A 25,571-nucleotide genomic window follows, 5' to 3' on the forward strand; every position below is an offset into this window, starting at 1 on the left:
TTACTGGTTCGACTTCGGGCGTTGCTAATCGGCTTTTCGGTGCGCGGAAAGTCCAATTCTCTATAGAGAGAGAGAGCTCAGCTCGCGACCGTGCGCCCGACGGTGCATTAAAACGACGCGCGCGGGAAATTCGTCGGGGACGAGGAGAGATAAAATAAGGAAAAAGCTTCTCTAAAACATTCAGCGAGCGCGAACCGACGCCCACGGACGTGCATCGGACTTGCTTATTACGGAAATCCAGTTTGTTGGAATGAGGCTTTGAAGTTTCTATCGCTCGCCGACGAACCGTGCTCCACCTCCTTCCGCTGCCATTCGTTTTTTGCACCCGGGGAGCCGAAGGAAAGATGGGAGAACGGAAAACTGAGCGGCTTCGCATTCAGACGGTAGGTAGAAAGTTTAAGTGACTCATGGAGACTCTTTCGAAAATTTCCTCCGTGCCGTTCTCTCTAAGTTTCTGTTTTCCCGATGAGAATGAGAAATATAGAATAGAAAGAGAGAGAAAAAGAAAGAGAGAGAGAGAGAGAGAGAGAGAGAAGATTAGCAGCCACAGTTTCTCGAAGGCGTTATTTTTCATCCATTTTCCCCGTACCACGCGATAATGCATTAGTCGGCGCGAAGTAACACTTGTATCGCGATTCGTTTACGAACTTAAATTAAGTCACATAACTCGAGCTGTTAACACCGCGCAAGTTGATGTCGAGCTCACGAACGAGAGCGCAACGAGCAATGAGTAATTGTTCTTGCAATGTCACGTCGTAATTTACTCTCTCTCTCCCTTTCTCTTTTCTCATAAAAAATTAAGTAAAATTCGTTATGTTTGTTTTATAGATTATTGCATACAATTATCTTTCATAACTATTAATTATCGATAGACAAATTGTAGAAACATTGCATGATAATGGTATCTCAAATTGACGAAAATTGAGCAAAAATTGCGCTGAGGTAATTTTGCCATAACACAGTGGTTTTATTAAAATAAAATTTTTGAATAATATCCGTGAAACATTAAATAAAATTCAAATTTGAGGTATAAATATGAATATTTTACAATTATTTAAAAAGCCGTTTTATTTTGTCACATTAAATGTATTATTTTAATACAATAAAATTATTTTTAAAAATACAAAAATTTTATTTTATAAAAATATAGTTGAAATATTTTTCTTCATTATTAGTGAAACACTATTCTAATTAATTGCACAAATATCTTTTATGAGAGATTAATAATACATCTATATAATTGCGGGTAAAATTTCATCATATAATTTAACAAATATTTTTTTATCAGGATAATACAGGGAAAAAGTTTTATAGTAAAAACTATTGTAGTAAATAGTAAGCTCTGACCAAGGAAGGAATTATGAAAATTTTTACAATGTTCTTCATCAAATTACCATAGTATTTACACTGCTTATAGTATAATCCTCTGAAATTTCTTCTTCTGGTACGTAGTTACTATTATACACAGTAATTTTTGGAATTAAATTTTCTTCGTGTAAAATAACTTATTAGAATATTCTCTAAAATTAATAATAAAAATAATGTTGAAATAATGAATATAGAGAAGCAAAATTTATCAAACCAATCTTTAAAATATCTCTTCTCCTTTACGAAAGAATATTTTTGTAATATTAGCCATCAGTGTCAGGAGAACAAAAAGATTCTAAAAGATAACTAATATCGCAGAACATATTTCGAACATCGATTTTCTCTACAGAATTCCAATCCACATTCCAGTTAAGACGATCCCGCTATGGAAAAATGACGGAAGTGTCCGCGCTACGTACGATCGAGCGTCCCTTTGCTGCCAGAAGATCCTTCTACAGCATCATTCAGTCGAGCGACTTCGACCGCGCATCGTAATAAGAAATCGACAGTGACGAAAATTAAAGTGACAGCTGGCCGAATGACGCCAGCGAATTTGAGTGCCGGTTGAGAAGAAATCCGTCCTCTAGAGATTATAACTCACGCGTAACTCCAGTCATGCGGCTGTGGCGATTGAGTCTGCGAGATTCGAGGACGCGCGTACGAAGAAAACCTTATTATGAAACTCCATTTCTGCCGAAAATCTCGCTCGATTGTCGCTAGGTATGATAATACGACGTGATTTCACGCACGATCGTGACGAACGCACAAATGCCAATGAACAGTGATTGGAATTGTAGCGATTGTACGTCTGAAAGCAGAGAGATAACAAAACCTTTGACATGTTATCGCGCGCCACGAACCGCGAGATTATCACCTAGAGCCAATGAGGTCTTTCGTCCGCCGTTAAATCGTCACTAGAAGTCAGTGGTGAATGGGCAAATGCGCTCGTACGGCGACATATCCGGCGATAGACGCGAAACTAACGACGACAGGACTCGGTGACTAGGTAGGTAGGACAAAGAGTGGAGGATGGAGAAGGACAACGTTAGACATTACAGAGCTTACGAGGGCTTCAAGCCGGCGAACAACGGCAATACCTCGTCCCTGAAAAGGTCGACGTCGGAACGCTCGAAGACGCATCCGTCTCGGCAAGTGAGATGTCTGTGCTTCGGCGGTGTGCCTGACAAAGCCAGCCAGCATTCTTTCCTCAAGGGGTTTATCATAAACCTCGGGATATGCGCCCTCCTCGTGGCTTACACCCTGTTGGGCAGCTTCATCTTCCTGGCCATCGAGAGCGGGACCATCGACGGCGTTGGCCTGCAGCAAAGGACTCTCGCCACGACGGTAGCCGGAAATCACCACACCAGGAAGAATACTAGCGCTTGGATAAAACAGGTAAGAAAATGAAATTGCTCTGCACATTTGCTGTAACTGCATTCGTTCTAGTAGAAATTTCACGCAGCGAAAGAGTCAGCTAACGAAGCTAAAATACAACCGGGGCAGCTAAAAATGTTCCGTTAAAGTAGGAACACCTAATGCCGTTGCTACCAATACTCATACTTTACTACTTGTTAAAATATAGGTGATGTAGAAAATCTAGGTTACTAGAATTAAATAACGTTTAAGCAATCCATTAAGCTATTTTTGTCATGGAAATTAATTATTATATAATATTATATAATATCAGTAGTGAGATAAGGAATTTTAACTGAAAATTTATATATTTTTCGCTTTAAATTTTTTTTATAAGAAAAAGAAATTCAATTCTTAAATTAATTTTTAAATAGAAATAAACGGAATTGTACTATCAAAGTATATTTTATTTACTTTTATCTTGAAGTTCAATTTTTGGAAACTCGACTTTGAGAATTCTTTTATAAAAGATATGGAATTTGCCTCAAGATAAAAATAAAAAATTTCTTAATATTGCACCTTTCATTCTATTTTATGTTTTACTTACAATAAATATAGGAATACTTCCTCGCGCTCATTATAGTGGTGCTGCATACAACTACGAATCAAATACGCAATTTTACGTGCAGATATTAAGGAATAGCTGCCATTTTCTTAGCTACTCGCGCTAAAGTACACTTTTATTTTCCATTAATAAATTTCTAACTCCCAGCGAATGCATTTTATTTTTAATAACCAACTTTGAGCACAATGAAAAGTTTAAAGAAGAAAAGTATAAGCTATATACGTATACTGTTTTTTTAGCCGATATTATAAAGTCATTCATTTTATTTAGTATATTGAGAAAAAAGTCGAAATATTGAGAACTAAATATTTCTTGTGACGTTTACTTTGATACTTATTATTATAAAAAAAATTGTTATGATAACGAAATATATCTATTTCTATAAAATAGATATATCTCATTTTTAATAATGGTTTATTTCTTGGGAATAACATTTTTGGAGTGAAATAAACATTATATTTTACAAAAAACTTTCAGTATTTTCTAACAAATTGTTTATTTAAATGCGGCAAAATAAAAATTTTGTTTCTAGCAAATACGTGTTTTTTACGGATATTAAATTTTATATTTTTAAATAATTTATATTTTATAAAAATGTATATCTTACAGAAATATTTTGTTATTATAACTGAAGTTTTTTATAATTAATAAAAATGGAAAAAACGTTACAAGAAATATTTGGTTCTAAATATTTCGACTTATTTCTCTTTCAATATAGATATTATAAAGTCAATAATTTTATTTAGGAGAGAGTATTTAATTCGGCTGCTTCCTCTTTAAGAAATATCGTTCGCGCTTTTAGTAAGAGCGGAAAAATATTGGAACATATTTTTAAATCATACACAATTTCCTTTCCAAGAAGTAGTTTCATTATGCTCGAATGTAGCTGTAAATCATAGACTATAAGAAGTTATATGGCTATCCAACGAAGATGCATGACGAAACTGTTCTCCTAGAGCTCGAAAAGTCGTAGATATATTTCGTAATAACTGGTGCAGTATGTGTACGCGCTATGTACAAGCGAATGCAATAAGAGTACAAGAATAATAGAGGGAATAAACAGATTTGTCGATACTATGAGTGCATCACGGTTGTCGTTGCCGTTGTCGCAGACGTAAGCCACGTACTTGTTTTTACTTCTCTTTCCCCTGAGGAGGAGCAAACAGTTCCGGCGGCACCAGTTCTCGATTTATCGTCACGTCTCCGGTTTCATTCCGCTTTTCTACCTGAGGTGACCTCAGTGAACCCGAAGTCAATCGAATTATCGGTGCGTTCTGGCGCGAGCGCTCGTTTCAACGAAGTTTTATCGATCGTGCTTCCTTTCCGCTATCCTTACGCTTTACAGGAAAAGCGTATTCCCCGAGGACATCGGCACAAAGGATGCTGTCTGTTGCTTCCGGCCAATAATAGCAACAGCGGATTGTTCTCTCGATAGCAATCGCTCATCGTCAAACGATTGAATATTCGTGTCCCTTTTTTTTTTTTAAATTATTCTTTATCGTTGTGCCGTTGGGGAAAAAATACATTTTTTCTGTTGCATTTTATTAACTGGCTGGCTTTCTCTCCGTGCAAACTTTTGTATTTTGCATTGCACTGTTCCAACGGAGTTCGCGAAATGTACCGCATTCATGCAACTGTTTGACGTGCGTTAATTAACGGGCTCACCCGACTTTAATTTCATCGACAGCACACGTCAGCTGTAATCTTAAGACGAACATAGACAACGTATAGCGCGTACACTTCACAGATAGTAGCACCTGACAATATTTCAAACGTTCGCCTAATTAATAACTCTCGATGTGTGACAAAGCTGAACCACGAGGCCCGGACGAAGACCGTGGAGAACATATGGATAATCACGGAGCATTTGAACGTACTCTACCGTGAGAATTGGACGAAGCTCGCCGACCAGGAGATCGCGCGATTTCAGGACCAACTAGTGAAAAGGATCACGGAGGACATGATGGCGACCCAGAATGCCGGCACGTACACCGGCAGCTCCGCCAGCAGCGAGACTGTAACGGAACGCCGCGCGCCCGAGTACGAATGGAACTTTGCAAAGGCGTTCCTGTATTCTCTGACAGTGCTCACCACAATCGGTAAGTTTTCGACGCAAATTAATTAATTGTAACATCGCATGCACAGCCATTTCGCCTGCGCTTCAGTGCGACGATGACACTTCATCCCCCTCCCCCCTCCGTCGCGTTCTTGTAAACGTAATGAGAGATTCCAGCGAGCCACTTGACTATGGCAAAACGCGATATCATATGTCAACGACGGAAGCTGTAGAAATTACGTCCCTCTCTCTTTTTTTTTTTACTTGCGCGCATTGAAATTCTCTGAATGTGTTTTTAATGTAACAGAAAGGGGGGACACGCGATATCGAATTTAGAACTTGCACGAACGAAAACCTCCGTGGCTTGAGACGCAAAAATTAATCCCGCTAACTCGGTATAATAGTAACTGGAAACGTATAATTCGTAAATCGCAATATAGCTGCGGCAATCGCAGTAATGGCATGATAAACAACGGCATACAATCAGTATCAGCAAGCATACGCGTCGAAACTACAAAGTGCGCAGATGATGTTTGCCCCCCTACTTGAATTTGTGCGATCTCCCATCTGCGCAAGCAATGCAGTACATGTGTGCGAAGGCATAAGTTTACACGAAAGGAGTGTCTGCGCAGCGGAATATCTGTACGTAATTAGTAGGCGAGGGGGGAAAACAGAGAGACGAGCGCCGGAAAGACATTGGCGCGCAGACGGATAATTAGTTGAATCAAATACTAGCTCGCAATTAGCCCGCGACATTAAAGGAATAATGCCGGCGCTAATGGCACTGATATAGTATATTTCTCAGCAGTTACGCCGAACAGTTTTTATTTAAATAATTTATTTAAATAATTTATGAACTCGAACTTTCTACTCTACGAACGAACCGGGGGATTCAATATTTCTGGTTAAACCACTTGCAAATTTAGTTTTTCCTCGCTCGATCGGTTTTTCTTTATCCGCAAAGGAAGACGCGATCAAGGAGTTTTATTGGAATTTCGTAAAAACCCAATTGCATCACAAATCACGGATGAACCAAAAGAAATACTCCGTAATCAAACGAGCTCTCCTCGCCGAGGCAAAGTGGCATTGATCGAGACGTATTTTCCGCGACTTGAAATTCGTCGTTTACGAAACGAAAGTAGAAAGCAAAGATAATAATATGGCGGGCATCAATTTTTGGGGCAAACAGAGTGCGACGTTAACGCGTAATGGCATCGCGACGCGAATGCAAATCTGTTGTCCCGGCTCGGAGATATCGGTTTCCTTCATTCCGCGACAATTTCATTGCTTCCGACTTGGTGGCACTGGAAGCGAGTGACGTCACGTCCAGTCGTTTACTCTAGTTATTACTGAAACAGATTGGTACTTCATGAGTCGGTGGATATTTAAAAAAGAGAAAGGAAGTAATGGCCGGGGATATCGAACGGACTTATCGAATTATCGATACGATATATACGCTCATACTTTTTTTAATGCCCTTTACTACTTCAGTGGATTTTCTCGAGATGGTCTTCTCGAGATATCATCTGGTACGTGTACCATTTGCTACGTTCGAGTTCATTTCTCAGATGATTTGTTTCTCTTACTTCACACGAGTTGTGTTCTGTCTGAGAGTGAACAATTTTCAAATAGTCTAATAAACATATTATAGATATGTTTATTAATAAACACCAAATAAAATATTATACGTTTGTATATATTATTACTGTAATATTTGTAAAATATATTTTTCATAATACAGAATGTAATTAAAATATTCCTGGTTATCATTAACTGTAATTTTCGCAACATATTTATGCAACGAAAATATTGCGCGGGGAATATTTTATCTAGACTAATCTAGAATCTGAAAACGATCATTGAATACAGCTTTTATTTTAGTTTATATTTTATGCAGCTCTTTCGCCTCATATCTGCTGATTGTACCATTTCAAATTCCCTTTAGATTTTACGTTTACCTTGTGTATACCTACGGAAAGCATTCAATGGCTGCGGACGACCCTTTTTACCGGGACAGTTTAATCATATGCCGGTCGGGTTCTCGGAAATTAATATTTCGTAACCCACGTAACGCGACCGTGCTTGTGTTTATAGACGGAGGGCGATTGATCGTCAACCTCGAAATACGTGAAGTCCCGAGGGCCGCATGACACGGCATTCGCAATTTTCGCTGGCGGTTGTATATAAAGCGGGCGTAATACGCGCATCCGCACGCGGAGATGTAATCGCGGCGAGGGAACACGCGCGCGTGTCCCATGAATTTTAATATAAATTTTAGCGCGCGCGTTTTTCGTGTCTATCGTGCCTGCACGGCGAATGGGGCGCCGGCAAATCGGGATTGGCCCTCGTCGTTACGAGGACGATCGGTTATACAGTTATTACTTTGCGTGCGCGGGTAATTTTGAAAATCATATTATTTCTGATATCAGAACCGAGCAATCCATTCAATCTTGCTCGGGTATCTCGAGGTGTTTCCTATTACAATTTGTTGCACAACTGTGACCTCGCGCAACACAATACCGGCGGCGACTTCCTACGCCACCATCGTCAGCAACGGGATCGATAGTCTCCCAACAGGAAAACGGCATAGAAAATTAATCTGTTCCGGCAAAGTTCCCTACCATCTTGCCCTAAACTCTGACCGTTTCTACTTTGTCGTGGCATTGTTCTAAATAAAACATTCGTCCTACTATCGCTCCGTTTTTTTTTCTTTTTGGTTCACAAATGCACAATTGCCCGTTGTTGATTGTGGCTTTCTTTTTTCCCTTTTCCATCATCGTACAGTGGTTAATTACGAAAAGTATCCCGGTACTTTTTATCGGCTTGTCCGAGTACGAAAATATTGTTCTGCGAGTCAACTACGTGCCGGCAGTCAAAAAACTTCCTACCAGCATAATACTAAGCGGATGCTATCGTTCGTAACTTTCCGCGGGCAAAAAGCAAGCAGACGTATCAGCCGGAGTAATGAGAGGAAAACTTTTTTGTCGCTACATATACGTTTCCGTGCGTATTCAGCTACGAGCCGTAAAATCAACTTAAATGAAGTTTTAATTGGCGTATATGATCAAAATAGAGCTTTGGTAAACTAATTAACATTTTTGTATATTTTGTTCAAAGCCAATTGGAATTTTGTATGTGATCTATGTGCGGTTTAATTATCTCTTCTAAACAAACCGCTTATAATATTAACTTGATAGGAAAAATTCCAAAGTAATTTCCAAATCTTATTTGTGTTTATTGATGACAAAGAATTTTATTTATGGTAGTAGAAGCTAGTGAGACTATATCAGTCTCTAGACGTCATCCATATCTAAAGATTTCTTGTGACTCTCGCTAAAATCTCCTTTTTTTAAGGCTTGATACAGAGAGCCTGAACTTTAACTTCAGGTTTTTTTTTAATTTGACATAGCTCCAGATACTTTGGTTTATGCAGCCTTAATTTCTTAGGTCCGATACAGTCCCAGATTTTTTTACCGCAGCTTTCGGGAAATATATGCAGGGTAGCTTGGTAAAAATACTTTTGATAGTTTGCTTTCCGAGAGGCAGCAATCAATTAAAAAAGATATGTTCTGAATGTATGTAAATTTTTGGTACAGAGAACAGACGCACAACTGTCTAAACAACGATCACCACTTTTTTATTTTACTACAGGTTTTATCTGTAAAAAGCAGATTTTTTATGAGCATTTGTTTCGTGTTGGAAGAGAAAAGGGGAAATTTTAGCAAAACACCAATGTTCTAGCGAGAATGTGCAAACACATCATGGAGATGAGTAAACAACTCTCGGCATGTGCACGAAGCTCTTTTAGGACAACACTTTCTCCATTAATTTTTCTTATTTGATTCGTTTACCGTTTAAATTACGATTGAATTTCTTGACGCGAAATTTTTACTAACGTTTATCGATCTTAAAGAATTGGATAAAGATTTGAAGGCAGGAAAAGAAGTAACATTATTGGTCATTGGCTCTTGAAAATCAGATTAAAGTGATTTAATAGAAGTTATAAACTAAAGTGCACAAAGTTTCCAGGTAGAAAATTGGAAACCGGAAAGCAATTATATGGCTACGTGTTTCATGTCTCATTGGTTTTTTATGGCAATAATTGAAAATAAAATATTTTTGTGTTATTGATTAAAACAATGCGTCGTTACGTTTTAATATTTCGAAAAATACTACCCTAACAAAATTACAACGAAAATTTACTAAAAGTCGATTTTGTATTGAAACCGCATCATGCCTCTATAACTGAAGACACGAATGCGTGGAAAATTGATTTTTTAAAAGAACTTTTGTCAAAGTATTAATATTACAAAGTACTAATTTTATTTATTTTTTATACCTTAACACCCAAGGGACCACTTTGACGCACATGTAACAAAGAATATATTAAAATAGAACAGAATAGCAACTGAATAAATCGAGCGTGTCATTAAAGTTGTTCCCTGATCTTACCGTAAATGATTTTACAAATGAATGCCGTTCAGACCAATTCACAATATTTTGTACCATAAAAAGAATAATGGAATCGTAAGAAAAAGTAAAAAGAATCATTTATTTCGAATTCGCTTTAGCAGGATGTTCACGAAAGGCATAACTGCTCTGCGGAGGCAACAAAGTTTGCGCGGGTATTCAATGTTTTAGAACCTTAACTCTCTTTGATTTTATATTCTTCGGGGCTGCGTTAGACTCCTAGTAGGGCTCGTTCGCTTTTCTACTTTATCCGCCCGTACACTTCTCGCTACGACTCTATCCTGCCTCAGTGGCGCATAATCCAGTTTACGTATCGCGAGAGACGAATCATCCGTTTGCATTTCACGATATGAGGTCGCATGAATATTTGGCCGCCTCCCTTTCCGCGGGCAAAAGTTACGTATTCAGAAAATAGTTCGCGAGCACCGCCGCGACTGGACGGGCACCAAGAAGTTAACATCGCGCTCTCCAGGAACTGGACTCTATCCTCTAAAGATGCTCCTCGCTTCATCTACTTATGCATCCTAATCCGCGATATCCTCAATATGAATTTACGTATAGCCGTGTCCTCCTGGCGCATCGCTTCCGGGTTGCGACGATGCTTGTCATTTATGGCAAATCGATTCTTATTGTGAAAGCGGGAATACGAATGTAGGAAAGCGTGTGTGTTTGCCTACTTCGAGTCGAATCTCTCCGAGAGGTATTTCCCATTGATATATTATTCGGATCAGCTGTATGAAATGAAATTTTAAAACGAAGTAAGATTGTGTATGTGCGTCTTATACATAAATGAATATCTCACCTTCTTGTTGCGCAAAGATACGTGTTTGTGCAGAGATATAAAAACGAATTTCTATTTCTCTCTCTCTCTCTTTTTTTTAGGAGATTTACACCGTGCTTTCAGCTGAGGCAATATATATGAGAGTTCCATTAATCATCTCGAATGATTACTTTCGCGGCATTCGCCGATGTTTTCACATTGCGCACACCACGATGGCACATGTACTCGCTGTGCATCCGCACAGGAGACATTAAGTTTCATATCATAATGACACGATGCTGTCTGTGTTGCCAGTTTTATGCCTTCTTAGTGTCTTCTTCTCATCCACCGCCTCTTTATCTTACCATTTGGAATAGTCGTAACTTTGGGTGGGACCGGGAAGAGCAGACGCGATTTTGCGACCGTCTTAATGACGGTGGAATGAAGGAGGTGGTGAATTTTAATCAGAAGATCCCTGTCGCCCTAATGGATTGCCAGGCGCGAAGGGACGCCGACTAATCACAATTTGCCGCTCGTTTCGGTGGCGCTGCCCACCCAATTGGCACAGTTTGTTCCGTTTATAGTCTAAGCTCGAATTAATTTTACATCGTATCATTTTTATTTTGTTCATTATCTTTTGACCATTATGGTCAGCCGATTATCAAAGCTGGATAAAAGTAATAAAGTCGGAAACATTATTATCTTTCGCGTGTTTTAATTTTAGCAAAGTATAGTTTTTTTTTATATTTTCATAAATATTATATTATAAATAAATTAATCGTTTTGCACGTCTCACTATTTATTTTCCCTGGTATTATTTTGCCGTGTTACATTAAAATGTAAGAGATTCGCACTTCTCACAAATTTGCTTGGAAAAGTTTTCTTTCCATTGAACGAAAACAAATGTATTATATTATAGGAATATTCAGAAGGAATATTATTTTAAAGTAATTTTAACTTTGCAACCAATAAACACTTCTTCACGCTTACCGTCATTATTACAAGCTTCGAGCTTGTAAGCGTAAGGATTAATCGAAACCGGGGGGATAAGAACAGGCGAAGTGAAGAGGCGGAACGTGCGCGCGGAGTTTGAAAAAGTAGTGAGGAAGTCCCGGAGTGGCAAAGGGCGCACCTACCACCACGCTTTCGGATCGCATGGGATTCGAATCACGCCTGTCTCCTCCCTCGTTTTCTCTCGTATTTTTCTCCTTCTTCCTGGCGCGCTACTCGTTTCGCCTTTCGTCTTTCGGGCACGTCAGCCTTCTTTCAGACATCCTCCATCGTCTTCTTTACCTCTTTCGCCACTACGCCGTGAAATTGCTATTTTCATTTTCTATTTTCACCAGCTTTCGCAAACGAACCGATCGAATCACGACCACATACTGTTGACCGCCATTCTATTCCGAGTCCGACTCGGTTTAACTTGTACGTTCTATTTCGTTAAGTAATTGCATCAATGAATACAGGGTATAACTGACGTGTAATTTCTAAGATTTAATGTATAACTTATTAATATTGTAATTGAAGGGTTTTTTTTTACAAAAATCAAATAAGTCTAAAAAGCTTCAAGAAATAAAAGATTTTCCATCTCTAATTTGTTTATTGTATAAATATGTGTAAGAGATAATTTTTCTCCGGATATGTAACTGATGTAAAAACAAAGTTATGGGCTTTGATTAATATTTCGAAAACCTATTTAGAAGAAGGAAATAAAAAAACAGCTAGACTTGTTTAGTTTTTGTAAAAAAAATTATATCTATTTATACTTATTCTATATATTTATTTTATAATATTTTACATTTATTTTTTTCATAACATTAGTAATAATAACGATGAAGGAGGACATATATTGTTTAAAGTATAAAACAATAATGATTTTTTTATTTTGAATTTACACAAAATAACTATAAGTGCTTTTATAAGTTTTCTTAATAAGAATATTCTTTTATATTTTCCTTGGTATAAAGACAATAATTTTTTTTTAGACGTATAATAGATATAAAAATTTTAGACTTTGATTAATATTCAGGAATCCATTAAAAAAAAAAGATCTTATTTATATTTATATTTTTTACTTGATTTTTATTGAAACAAAATTATTTATGACGTCTCTGATAGAGAATAATATGACGTTATAACGCGGATAAAAAAAAATAAACTTGTCTAATTTTTATAGAAAACACGAAACTTTTTAATTAATGTTTAATACACTTCACTTAGTAATACATGATGTGTAATTAATAATATTTACTGACAAACTGGGAAAGAGTGGAAGTCTTCAGTGAAGAGAAGGAATGTTTTGAACTCGTCTCTGTGCGCGTCATAAAATATATTTCAAGCTTTGAAACTCAAATTATTATGAAAACAAAACAAACAAGAAAGTTTCTTGTGTTCAATAGCGTTATAACGCTACTACGATCGTATCTATCGTGACGTTTAGAACACGTATGAAGTATGAAGTGGCACTTCAACAGGGAACGGCAATCATCGTCGTTGAATTTCGATCCTCGACAATCGAAAATTCAATAACCATTGTCGTAACTTAGTCTACTAGTAACGCTTTTGTAAAGTTTCGACCTGTTAGGCGGCCGGTCATTAATATAGCGACCGGTCATATCAATCGATTCCTCTACAGTGGATACATCCAGTTTGGATTTGTACGTAAAATACACGTACGAATGAAGCGAAATTCAAGCTGAATCGGCTTTGCAGATTTTACTGACTCTGCGTCCCATCCCAACCTACGTTTTCTGATACAGTTTGGAATTGATGAATAGGAAGGGGATCATAGTGCGTGAAGACACAATCCAAATACATCCAGCGTGTATAATTTCTAGTTTAAATAATCGAACCTCTTCTTTGTTTTTTGAGCTTACATTTTTACAAAACAAACGCTACGGCGTTCCCGGGATAAGTTAGAAAACGCGAAATCGGCTTATTCTTCTAATCGAAGAAGCCCTCTATTCGATGACTTTACGGAGTTCCTTTTCCGATATTGTAAAGTTAACGAGAAACTTTCTCACTAGAGAAAGAAAGAGAAAGAGAGAAAACGGAGTATCTCGCGCAGCCGGAGATCGACTCGTACGAAACCTGCAGCTCATTACCGCAAGCCCGATAGCCCGTCATCGGCGAAATGAAAAAAAAAAACGGAATAATGGAAGAAATAGTCGAGCTGGCGCCGTAAGGAAAGGGGGAGGGGGGGCAAGGGAACGCGTTGTCACTTTTATTTTCCCATCGCATTCTCTCCCCGAGAGAAATAGCGACGGTTCCCTCACATAGCAATGGCGCGCGATAGTGTACACCCCCAGACGTCGACGCCGAATGCCACGGGAAGATGGATATCCTCTTTTTCTCTCCGCGCACCGAACTCCACCGCGGAAATGGTAATATATACGAATGATCGATCGTCGCTGGAGTGGAATCGGGCACGCCTTTGGGATATATTTTTTTAATCCCGTTGCGCGGTCCGGTAACATTTCCCCTTCTTCTCTCTCTCTCTCTCTCTCTCTCTTCTCTCTTTCTCTCTTTCTCTCTTCATCTACCCCGAGCCATAGATAACGTTTCGATTGTATTTACATCTCTTCTCGACGATTCATAAATTAGGCAGCCACCACGAGCCGCGGGATTATACATAGGATATGAGGAAATTACAAACGCGGGGATAATTCCGCGATATCAGAACGGATTTCGACCGTCCGGGGATATCCGTAGTGAACGTTGAAGTTTCGCGTTATCATTTATTTCTTGATATCATTTATTTTCATATTGCTTTCGTTTCCATGGGTATAAACGGACCCGCGCTCTGCCAGTTGAAGGTATTTTAATCTTTCTTTCTCGCCCCTCTCGTTCTCCTCTACTTACGGGGTGAATGGCGAAAGATAACTTTATAAATGATCCTTATATATACACATTATGATATATACATCGTGATATCGAGGAGGATACGCGCACGTAGCGATCTACGTGCTTTATATTCGTTTAGAAATGCGGACGATCGATTCTTCGTTCACTTTGGTTGCTTTACAAAAAGCTTATTACTTCAAGATGATTCCCGTAAGAAGCACTCTCGGGGGACGCAATTATCCAATTATCCATTCCGACTTTAATGTATACACTATGCTCGCGTAAAGAAGCGCCGGGAAATTCGCAAGAACGATAGAAAGAAAGCGGAAAGCGAGAAAACTCGCGGCTGATTAATGCGTCACGCCTTTAACGGGAAAACAGAGAATCCGCGCGCGCAGACGCAGCATCCTCGCGCCCGTAGCTCCTTCCCCGCGGCGCGGGCGCAGCGAATATCTAATTACACTTGGAAATTATTTTTCCCCTCGAAAAGTAACGACCTAGTTACGCTGTTATTATTAATGTCCGAGTTGCACGGGCGAGAACGACTTTCGAGCTATCGCGCGGGCCCCGTAAGACGGCATTTGTCTTCAAGATTATACGCTCGTTTCTCGCAACATCCTTTTTTTTTTCGCTTTCCCTCCGTAACGCATCGAATAATACAGCCGCTTATGAATGAAGAGCTCATGAATATCACGCAATAAATTATGATTAACATGCGCCCTTTTTTCACCTCCGGCGCCCAAATTTAGGCTCAAAATTCGTCATTTAAAGTAAATTTGATAAATTCATTTTAATTTCAACGTAATTTTTAAATCGAATTATTCTAATTTTATAAAAAGAGACATAATTATTTTTGCGATAATGGTCCTTTTAGCAGCCTTTTATCAGTGAAAACGTTAAGCAGATACATATGTTATCACTTCGTTCTTAATATAAAAAAATTAGAAAAATATTCGTGCATATAAAGGATGTACATTGCCCTAAAAATTCTAATCGCGTTTAAAGCGAGCGTGCATATGCAGCCGCGAGCGTATTATGTATTCTTTTACCCGCTTCATATTTCGGAATAATCTTCTCAATAAAAACTTCACCGCGTAATCCTTCGTGTATACCTCGCGTGAACGTATCTCGCAGCCTACGACGGTTCGTGTTAATCCTTTTTAAATCCATTTACGACGGCGCGGCCGCATAAATTCATAAATAATGAGGAAATACGCTGAGCGAGATAGGCACGAAGCGGAACGACAGAAAGCAGAAGCGCGGACCTAGCACGCGTCTGCATACGTTTCCCGCTGCGCACGCTGCTGCTTGCAAAGACACGGGCTACCTGGCATCTATAAATTTAAAAACCGGTGCGCTTGAGAGAGATAGCGTGCGACACGGACGAAAATTTCGGACATTAAGTAACGGACAAAAATGGATTTTTCATGTTCTACGTGCCTCACGTGGATGCAAGTATCAAGGATTTCTGTCCGGTGTGTTTCTCGGTCAGTTTCAAATTTATGTCGCACTTTATGCACAGATCATCAATCGGATTAGCTGTTGTGCTATGAAACATTGTTTAGACAGTTATTTAGATGAAGAAATGGCTTTAGATTATCATGGAATGTATGTCACCTTCATTTTATAAGGGAACACATCCAAAATATGAATATGTGTTGTTTTTCTATGTCTGAAGTTGTTGTGGACAACAACGATATTGTTTAAAAATTACTTAAATAAAGTGAAATGTAATTTTATCTTTCATTCTGATAAATTTAAAATTAAACTATCTTTATCTTATTGAAGGTACGTTTATGTACAAGTAATCTATTCATGCGGCACATAATATAAACGGATGTAACCGTTATTTAACTGCGAATCGCTCTACTATATTAGCGATTTAATTGTAGCTGTTACGTTCGTGGATTAAAAGCCTGGATTAAAGCGCGCGCATTAACGGAATATAGAATCATGTCCATTTGACGCGATGGTTCTTGTTGTTCATTCAGCGTTTGGTTAGTAATTGCTTTCGAGCATAAATATTTCCGCCGGCAGCTTTTATGATGTTGCCACACGCGTCTCGGAATAATTTGCTTTCGCGTTGCGCAACGAGGTATCCGATAATACGTAAGCACGGACCACCTTATAATGCACGTTAACGCGTCTCGACAATGCTAATTTCGCTGCTTGTCGCCTGCAGCACCGGCACGCCGTCGGACGATTTTAATTGCATGATTGTTGCCTTTAATTATCCGGGGGCCTCGTCACCGGCGACTGCGCCGGCAACAACTAATGGCGATGGAGGCTAAATAGAGATTAAACCTCGCCGGAATAAATACGTCTACTCGGCGCTACCGTCATCACGGTCAATCAAGACCCTTATCCAAATTGTCGTCGCAGTTGGCTCTCTGTCTTCTTGGCCGCTGGAGGACGAGAAGGAAAAAGGGGGGAAGGAAGGAGAGAGAGAGAGAGAGAGGAAAGGGCGTACGTCCGATTACGCGCGAGGAAACTCCAAGAAACACACGGTCCGCTCTGCTCACTTGGCTCGAAACCACTTTAGAAGCGATTTCAAACGCGGAGAGCGTGTGTATACGCGCGAGCCCGAACAGCGGCCGTTCGCGTGTTGGCTCTACCTCAACTCGCCGGCGAGTGATGTCTCTCGCCTCTCGAAACTCGAGCTTGAAGTTGAAACACGAGACAAGCATTCGGGTGACGACAACGGTCGTCGCCAAGCAGTTGAAAATAGAACGTACCTAGGAGTAATTAAACCCGCTAATGCAAATGAATGACGGCGGACGGCAACGGCGAACGGAACGTGGTGCAGACGGCAGCGGGGATGGAGCGGTGGAAGAGCGAGTTCCCGGACGAGGCATCGCCGCGCGCCCTTCGCGCGGCTGCGGCACCACCGCCGGTTGGAAATATAGGCGAAATATGCTAAGAGCTAACCGGGAGCGCTCGCGGTCTTAGCATAACAACGTCCTGACATTCGGCGCAAAACTTCTGAATATGCACGAGACGCTCGGAATTAAAACGAGATCCACCTTCGCGTTCAGCGCGGCGCGGCTCAGCCCCTTCGGGGACAGAGCCGCGGTCGTATCTCCATTTACCTTCGGGCGACCTCCCCGGTTGCATGCCGCGCCACCGTGCGAGAGCAAGATATCGAGGGGGTATCGGCGGAGGAATATCTCCGCGGAGAGTTGTTAACAACTCCGCTCTCGCATCCAATCTCGGACGGGCGACTCGAGGAGGACCGAGAGTGAAGTCGTTAGCGATCCGCGCTGCTGCTGCGCGCTCCGAGTTTCCATTCGGGATTTCGGACGGGTTGAAGCGGTCGGAATTCTCTCGCTGCGAAATGCGAAAAATGGCAGGTCGGTAATGTTGTGGAAATGCTGCCGTCGCGGTTCCCGGTATTGTCCCCTTTTGTTGCGATGGGCGCTGCGCCTAGGGTCTGCCCGCTTACACATTTGTCGAGGTTGACGAATGCACGGAGGAACTCCATTTCTCGTTACGTCATTACTCTCGTTCGCACAATAGCGGCCGCACTTGGCGCGAAATTTTTGCGCGAAAAGACGTAATTTACGGGTAACACGATGTCGCTATTGATCGCGTTTGTGTGACTCGCTCCAACTTTCCGTTGGTGTCCTAGATAATCGGAGGGGCGTCACTTCTCAATTGATATATCGAAAACCACTGTGTTTCCACAGTAGAGTGTTATCGATGGTACGTTAAAGGGGATAGGTTAAAAGAAAGGATTACACTTTTAGGCAATGCAAAACACTTTACACATCTAAGCAGCACTTTATTTTACACGAAGGAAACTTATCTAACTTCTTTGAAAGTTTACATGCGGCTAAATATTTATACAAACTGAAACAAATATCAGAATGATAGTTTTTTTCTGCTGCAAAGTATTGCTGCCGTTTATATTACAAAAATTGCACATATAAAATCACCTTCGTTTCTCTGATAATTATTAGATAAAGTAAGGAAACAACATGGCGCTGTAATTACATGACTGGCAGCCAATCAGAGTAGGATGTTCCATGACGTCTTTCTGATTATCTAGAACTTTCAGCCAGAATTACGTCTCTCGCTTTACGTGTAGGCCGTGCCCCTTCAGGAAGTTAGCTTCCCGCGATAACAGGCTCAGAGTAGTTTGAGATCACCCCACCGAATTAACGCGCGCGTATCCCGTCGTATTTGCATTTCCGGTTATCTCTCCTCTATCTTGGCGCTACCTAGAGAGAACCTACCTAGAAGAGGTATGGATAAGGTGGTAAAATTATACGCGCCTTAATCTAGCCCAACGAAGAAGCCAAAGAGGCTGCGGCCGTGTAGCGTTGGGCTGCGGGCCATTAACATGGCAATGGCGGTTGTTACGGTGGCCCTGGTGCTGCACGGTCCAACGACAACTTTGTCCCTGACGACGACGACGACGACGAGCGCGGCCGTCGAGGAGGACGAAGAAGTTGTATACCCGGGGGAATACATTAAGCGTAATCTCTCCCTCCGTCCTGGGAAAATCATCCCGCGGTAAGAGCACGGCGGGGCTCGCTACTTTCCTCAGTTTATAAACGAGAGAGAGAGAGAGAGAGAGAGAGAGAGCGCCTTTCCGTGTACATCGATCGTACACGTATACTATGATTATGCCAAGCAACAATATTAACCGCCGTTACGTCAAGCTCGGTGTAACGTACGTTCGACATTAAAACGTTCATACGTTGGAAATGACATTAATCCCATCCGCGAATAACTTATTAATGAGGCAAAAAGATGGATGGAACGCGGTAATTATTGCTAGTGAGGGAAGAGGAGGGGCGGGGAGAAATACGCGCGCGATACACGTTAGTGACGGTGTGGTTCACGTGCACAGTGAAATTAATTTTATCTTACCGCGCTGGGGGTAAATTTTCGCGCGACGTATACGCGCAAATCCCCGTATCGATTATAGGCAGGCTTCGGCGTAAAACCGAAAGAGTATGGTCGCGTATGTACGTGCAATCAGCTTAAATAATCATAAAATTCTCGACGCATAAAGCGCGCCGCATCGCAATTTGCCAGCTAGCGCGATAAAGCGGCGTAGGAGCATAAAATACAGTTATTGCTCGCAATATAATGTGTATCGGTATGTATCTCCGTTAGTGCGCGATAATGAGATTGCGCCGAGTTCATTGTTTCATTTCGAGTCGATTATATCATATCGATATCGGATTTAAGACAATGATGTGCTGCTCGTATCGGTGCCACGTGTAACTCGTCAAGCGAACGAGCGAGGCTTTTTTTTCTCCCCATGTTCGACCACCTCATTCTCTCTCTCTCTCTCTCTCTCTCTCTTTCTCTGTGAGTGTGTGTGTGTGTGTGTGGCGGGAGGTGCACTCGCTGTATAAAACAAAACGAAACAAAAATGAAAAAGACGAAAACGAACGATCGCTGTAAAGCCCGGGCGCTCTCGCGCGCCGATAGAACTCGTCCACCGGCGCGCATATTTTGCATCAGATCGAGAAATTATTATCGTCCATTCAATCTGCAATTTACCGACGGCCCATGAAAACACGCGTCGGAGGCGAAACCATTGAAAGTTGTGGCGATAAAAATCGAATGACGTTGTTAAAAAAAATAACCCATCCGTTGGCGCGAAAGTGTACATATATATATACACGTATATAATATATAAAATATACATGCGTGTGTATATATATGTATATATATATAAGTATATGTATGTATAGGTGCAGAGTTTCCCGTTCAGCTGCGAATCGCGTTGAAATTGGTCGCGCGTTTCCGCGTAACCGCATAGCCACGCTCCAAATGAGCCAATCCGCCAATGACGCGACACTGTTGATGCACGACGGGCATTAAAAAAAAAAAAAAGAATTAACGAGCTCTCCTGAAACGAGAGTATTCCCGTATCGCGCATCGACGATTAAAAAGCTTACTTTTATCGGCATTCCGTCGCCGCGCGGTTTACATGCACGCCTGTGGAGCGCACCTGACGGAAAGTGCATCACCGTCCGCGAGGACCCCGGGCGAGGTGTCGGGAGACCTGAAATAATTTCGCGTTTTTCGAAACCGGCGCTCGCGATGTCGATAAAAATTTATTCTCTCCTTGTGCGTGTTATCATGTCGGACGCGCTTCACGATTGCCGTATCGAAGCGACGGCAACTCCGGGTTAAACATCCCGAACTTACATACTCAAGTTATTGTTAGGATTCATCGAAACCCATCATTTACGTTTCAGCGAAGCGTTATCGCATCGATGTAATATGTAACTCTAGATGATGTAATGTTATCGACATGATTGAAACCTATTATTATTATTAATTAAACTAAACTTATTATCATTAATTGAATAATAACAAAAGTCTACGTCAGATTCCGTAGAGTTATACTCTAAAGAAAGTACGTATGCATGTTCACGGAAAGGACTAGAGTTTTGTTTCTAAAAATTTAATTAAATATATAGATGTGAAAATAATTTTGTTAGATTATCAAAATAATTATGTTTAAACTTGATGAACAATGTACGAAAAGTTTTGACATTCTAGTACGCAAGTTTAAACGACCTACATAATTATTTTAATAATTCACAAAATTATTTTCAGATCTGTATACAGGTAAATTTTCAGCAAATTCTTTTTCCGTGTAAGATAATTAATATGTATAAAAATTACACAAATTGCGTAAGAATTGTACGTTTTTCTACAAAAATTAGTGCTTTTATCTCTAATTGTATAAATATATGTATATATATTTTTTATAGAAAAAAATATACACACTGTATTTGCTTTTTTAATTAATTTGTATTAGCTTAAGAAAAATTCTACGTTATCTGTTAGCAAATTTAACTTTAATTATAAACTAAATTTTACGTATTAATTATTATTTAATTATTATAAAGAAGAATTTTATTTGCTTTAACTTTACTCTTACGGTAAATAGTGCAGAGTAGTATTAAAAAAAAAAAATATATATATAATTATAATAATATAAATTTAACGTGTAATGTTTTATAGTATGAAGAAAGTAATGCTTGTTATATCCAAAAATGCAGAATCAAACACGATTTATAAACCATTAAATTTTTCTTAAAACCTCTCTATCTAGTAGTTCTTTAGCTAAGAAAATATTTTTGTTCAAAAGATTCAATTAAATAAAAGTGCGAAATACAAGATACGTTCGAGACAAGTTTAAATGATTTCATTGATCCCTCGTGGTCGAACGGACAGATGTGGCTCGCGGCAATCGCCGCGTTGTGTTTACTCCCAATTCATTTCCTGGGCCGCAACAATCGACAGAAGTGTCAGGGCGACGCCGACGATAGAGGGAAAATCGAACCCGGCCGGTAGACCCGATAAAGTTTCGCGAAACGCTTCCTTAATGCGGAGATACAGCGCCCGTTGAAAGTTATATCGGAGCCGAGCTGGAAATAAACTCAACCCCCTTTTTCACAAGTCACCACAGCAGTCTCTGGATACCCCTTTTAACCCTCTCGGTGGCCGTCATTTCCACCCCTTGCGCTATAGCCACGCCACTTACGTGGCCGTTCTTATCCGCCAAATTCCACGGAACGGTCTGCCGCAAATAGAAATGGCGACGTTGCTGTGCGATCTCGCGACGCAGTTATATCCTGCGATACGTGAGACGGAAGCCAGCGCGAAAGGGTAAAGAAGAAAAGAAGTACAAATGACATAGCGATAGAGTATAAAAGAGAGAAACGCCGGCGGAGTGGATATGGAGTTCATAGATGTGCGATAATAATTCGAGGCACGTACCGCCGATGGATTCGCATGGATAACTCGGATTCTGTAATTACCTGTCCGATACAAAATCGATGTCAAAGGAAGACTGGCAAAGAGAGAGAGGACGTGATCGAAAACGCGACCGAGCCGGCGCGGCGCGCGTATAGGGAAAACAGGGGATGGAGCTGCGATTTATTATTCCGACACTCGCGCGCACGCTGCTTTTACGATCCACCATATTTCTTGCCGTGAAGATTACCGGAGTGTTGGATTCGAAAGATTGATAGTGCTAAGTGTTGTCTGGCGAAAACAGAGGAGCCGCGCGCGAGCGCGATGCTCTCGATGCGGCGCGCTTTCTTCGTGCTACGCCAATAATCGTGTGTTTCGTCGGCGGTTAATTACTCGATAAAACTCGAGAAAACTCGCGCGCGTGTTATCTCGCCGTTTACCGCCTTCTGATTTGGCTGGTTGTAAATCCTCGAGGTGATGTTTCCCGGCAATTTAATTGTCCTTCTATTAAATAGGAGCGAATAAATATAATTGCAAGTTCGTGCTCTTTCCTCCATGAAGGCATGTCGCATGAAAATAAAGTAATGAAAATGCGATAGAAAAATAACATCTAAAAAAAGTATCTAATAATATATAAAAATAATCGTAAATGCGACAAAATGAAATAAATTGAAAATATACGAGCAGAAAATCGAATAACGATGTACGATTTCAAATGTACATTTCCTAAAGCAATGATCCTGGAAAAAGTACACGTTCGGAGGGAAAACTTTTTCCCAAGTTTTAAAACGAATTTCACAATCAATTTAACCTCCTACTGATAGGTTCTATCTAACATCAAGAGTTGCACGTGATCAATAGTATTGCCTTTTAAAGTCAAAATTATGCAAAGATCCTTAGACATTAAAAGTAATTAAAATTTTTAAGTAATTGGCATTGATAAAATTTCTTAAAGATGTTTTAAAATTATATATGGCTATGTAGTCACATATAATACTATCGAATATAAAGTCGTTTTATAAAAAATTTGTTCGTTTTTTTTATTACCTTGACATAATTTATAATTATGCAGATAAATTTTTATTTTAAATAGGGTTAATGTAAAAAATATATGACCAAGGTTCTAATCTGTTAAATCTATCTAATTGGAAATTGTAATTTAATAATCGATTATTTAACATGTAATTTAATGATCGAATAATTGGCAAGATGAAAAATATATTTTATTGATAATACTACACATTTTTTTATTTTTTTTTTATTTGTAAAAATGTTTTAAGAGGATTAACATTAATGTTATATAAAATTTTTAATAAATTAATTTGTTATTTAATTATGTTGTTGAACAGCGAGTTAATGAAAGACAGATACAAATTAAAAAAATATTGATAATTATTAAATAAACATTTTCAATACATATCGTGTATTGATCAGATCAGTTAATCTTTTGTAATTTAGTCCGGTGTGTCTTTTGTGAACAATTGTGATTTAATATACATATATTATCACACGTATATTATTTTACATAAGAATCATATTTATGGTGATAATAGTAGAGTTTGATAATCAAAGAGTTAGATTAGCAAATTGTAATTTACTTTGAGTAATTTTCAGGGAATATTATTGCAATTTACTTTATATCAACATATATAAATATAGAAATGTGCACATTTTGAAATCAAATATCTCGGCAAACGAGAACCAGAGATTCGATTGATATTCGATTTTATCCTGTGCGCGGTAATTCTCTGATGATGAGTTCGTGCGAGATGTATGGTCAATTCATGTATGAATTTGTATGTAATTTTATCTCTATTTATTACAGTTTCTTTACAATAAGTAAATAATAAATATTAATAAGGTACATAACATGATATAATTAGTATAATTACACAGTAATATCCACATATGACTTTCAATAGACAGTGTTTTTTTCTTCATTGCTTTATATAATTAATGAAAGTTGTCAAAATATAACTCCTCGAGAGATTGAAGATAGTAAATTTTATTTCTTACATACAAGATATTACAAGTCTGCCAAAAATTACGAGCAACAGGAAAATGTCTTGCATCGTTTTACGGGGTTTAATAACGCTTGCTGAGCCTCGCCAATGCCATAGAGCCTCAGCAAGGAGACAGAGTGCCGAAAATCACCGTAGTTGCAGTTGCAATAGCATGTTTGCCACGAGCAAATATCCTAGAAGTCCTTGGTGTGTCGTTATGTCGAAGGATTCTGTTGGGATATGGCGTAAAAGAGGGGTAAAGCCTGGCAGAGTGCTACCATCTTTATTTCGTGACACTCGAAAGCCGAATATTGTCGTACATACAATGTACAAAAATGCAAAATATTTGCAGGAAATTTTTCCAAGAGACACGCTATGTGCATGTGAAATTACACGAGATAACCGTAAATATTTTTCTGACGCAATTTCAGCAAGAAATGTAAAAGCAGTTCAAATAGAAAGTTAAGACACCAGATTGTCATTCTTTGCTTCTCGATATATAAAAAAAATCTCATACAAGAGACCTATCTGTAAATCTTATTTATGATAATTTAGGTTATATAAAAGGTAAAAATTAATAATTTTTCAAATAATCTCGTTTGGCAAAAGTAACAATTTTATAACATTTTGCTTCATATATAGTCGTATCATAATATTATACTACAATGAAAGAAAATAATACTTGATTAAAATAAATATTTGAATTACTAATAACATATTTTATAAAAAATTAATAATATTTATTTTAAATAAATAATATTTTTTTAATTATAGAAAATATCACTTGTTTGGAATAAATATTATCGATTTTTTTATAAAACATGTTATTAATATTACACAAATAATTATTTATTTGAATCAATCTTTTCCTGTCAGCGTATGAATAAGTTTCCACTTTGCTTTGTGATGAATAGGCGCGTTTAGTTCCAGCAGTGCTGTATTTACATCCCCTCGTTCTCTTGCTCACAGCGGAATGCGAAACGAGCGCTAATGAGCAAATCACTCGCGTGACAGTCGCGAGATAGATTCAGAAATTAAAATCACTCGTGTCGGTGCGCACGCGAGTGGAGGACCGTTAATTATCCTCGGTACATTATCTCAACGGCAAAGTTGCACGCGTTCCGCGGGTGCCCGACCGCTTCCGTTTCCGACTTTTATTTACGGGGCTACCCACGCGACAGATAGAAAAACGAGAGACCGCAAAAACAAAGAGAGAGAGAGAGAGAGAGAGAGAGAGAGAGAGAGAGAGAGAGAGAGAGAGAGAGAGACCTTCATACGGGCTAATTCGCGGACCCTTTCTTCGGACGCCGCTTCCCGAATTCTCCCCTTTATTGCCGTAGGAAACAATGCAGCAGCGATTAA

General features: G+C 39.3%; 1 protein-coding gene across 1 annotated transcript; it reads left to right on the forward strand.

Annotated features, from left to right (window-relative positions):
- On the forward strand, positions 1-11,557 carry LOC118644908. The gene is made up of 3 exons (XM_036284738.1): positions 1-383; positions 1,738-2,763; positions 5,157-11,557. The coding sequence occupies exons 2-3, from the start codon at positions 2,398-2,400 to the stop codon at positions 5,469-5,471; spliced, it is 681 nt and encodes a 226-aa protein (XP_036140631.1). The 5' UTR covers positions 1-383; positions 1,738-2,397; the 3' UTR covers positions 5,472-11,557.
- Positions 11,558-25,571: the final 14,014 nt, after the last annotated feature.

This window comes from Monomorium pharaonis, chromosome 3 (assembly GCF_013373865.1).
Source record: "Monomorium pharaonis isolate MP-MQ-018 chromosome 3, ASM1337386v2, whole genome shotgun sequence".
NCBI classification, from domain to species: Eukaryota; Metazoa; Arthropoda; class Insecta; order Hymenoptera; family Formicidae; genus Monomorium; species Monomorium pharaonis.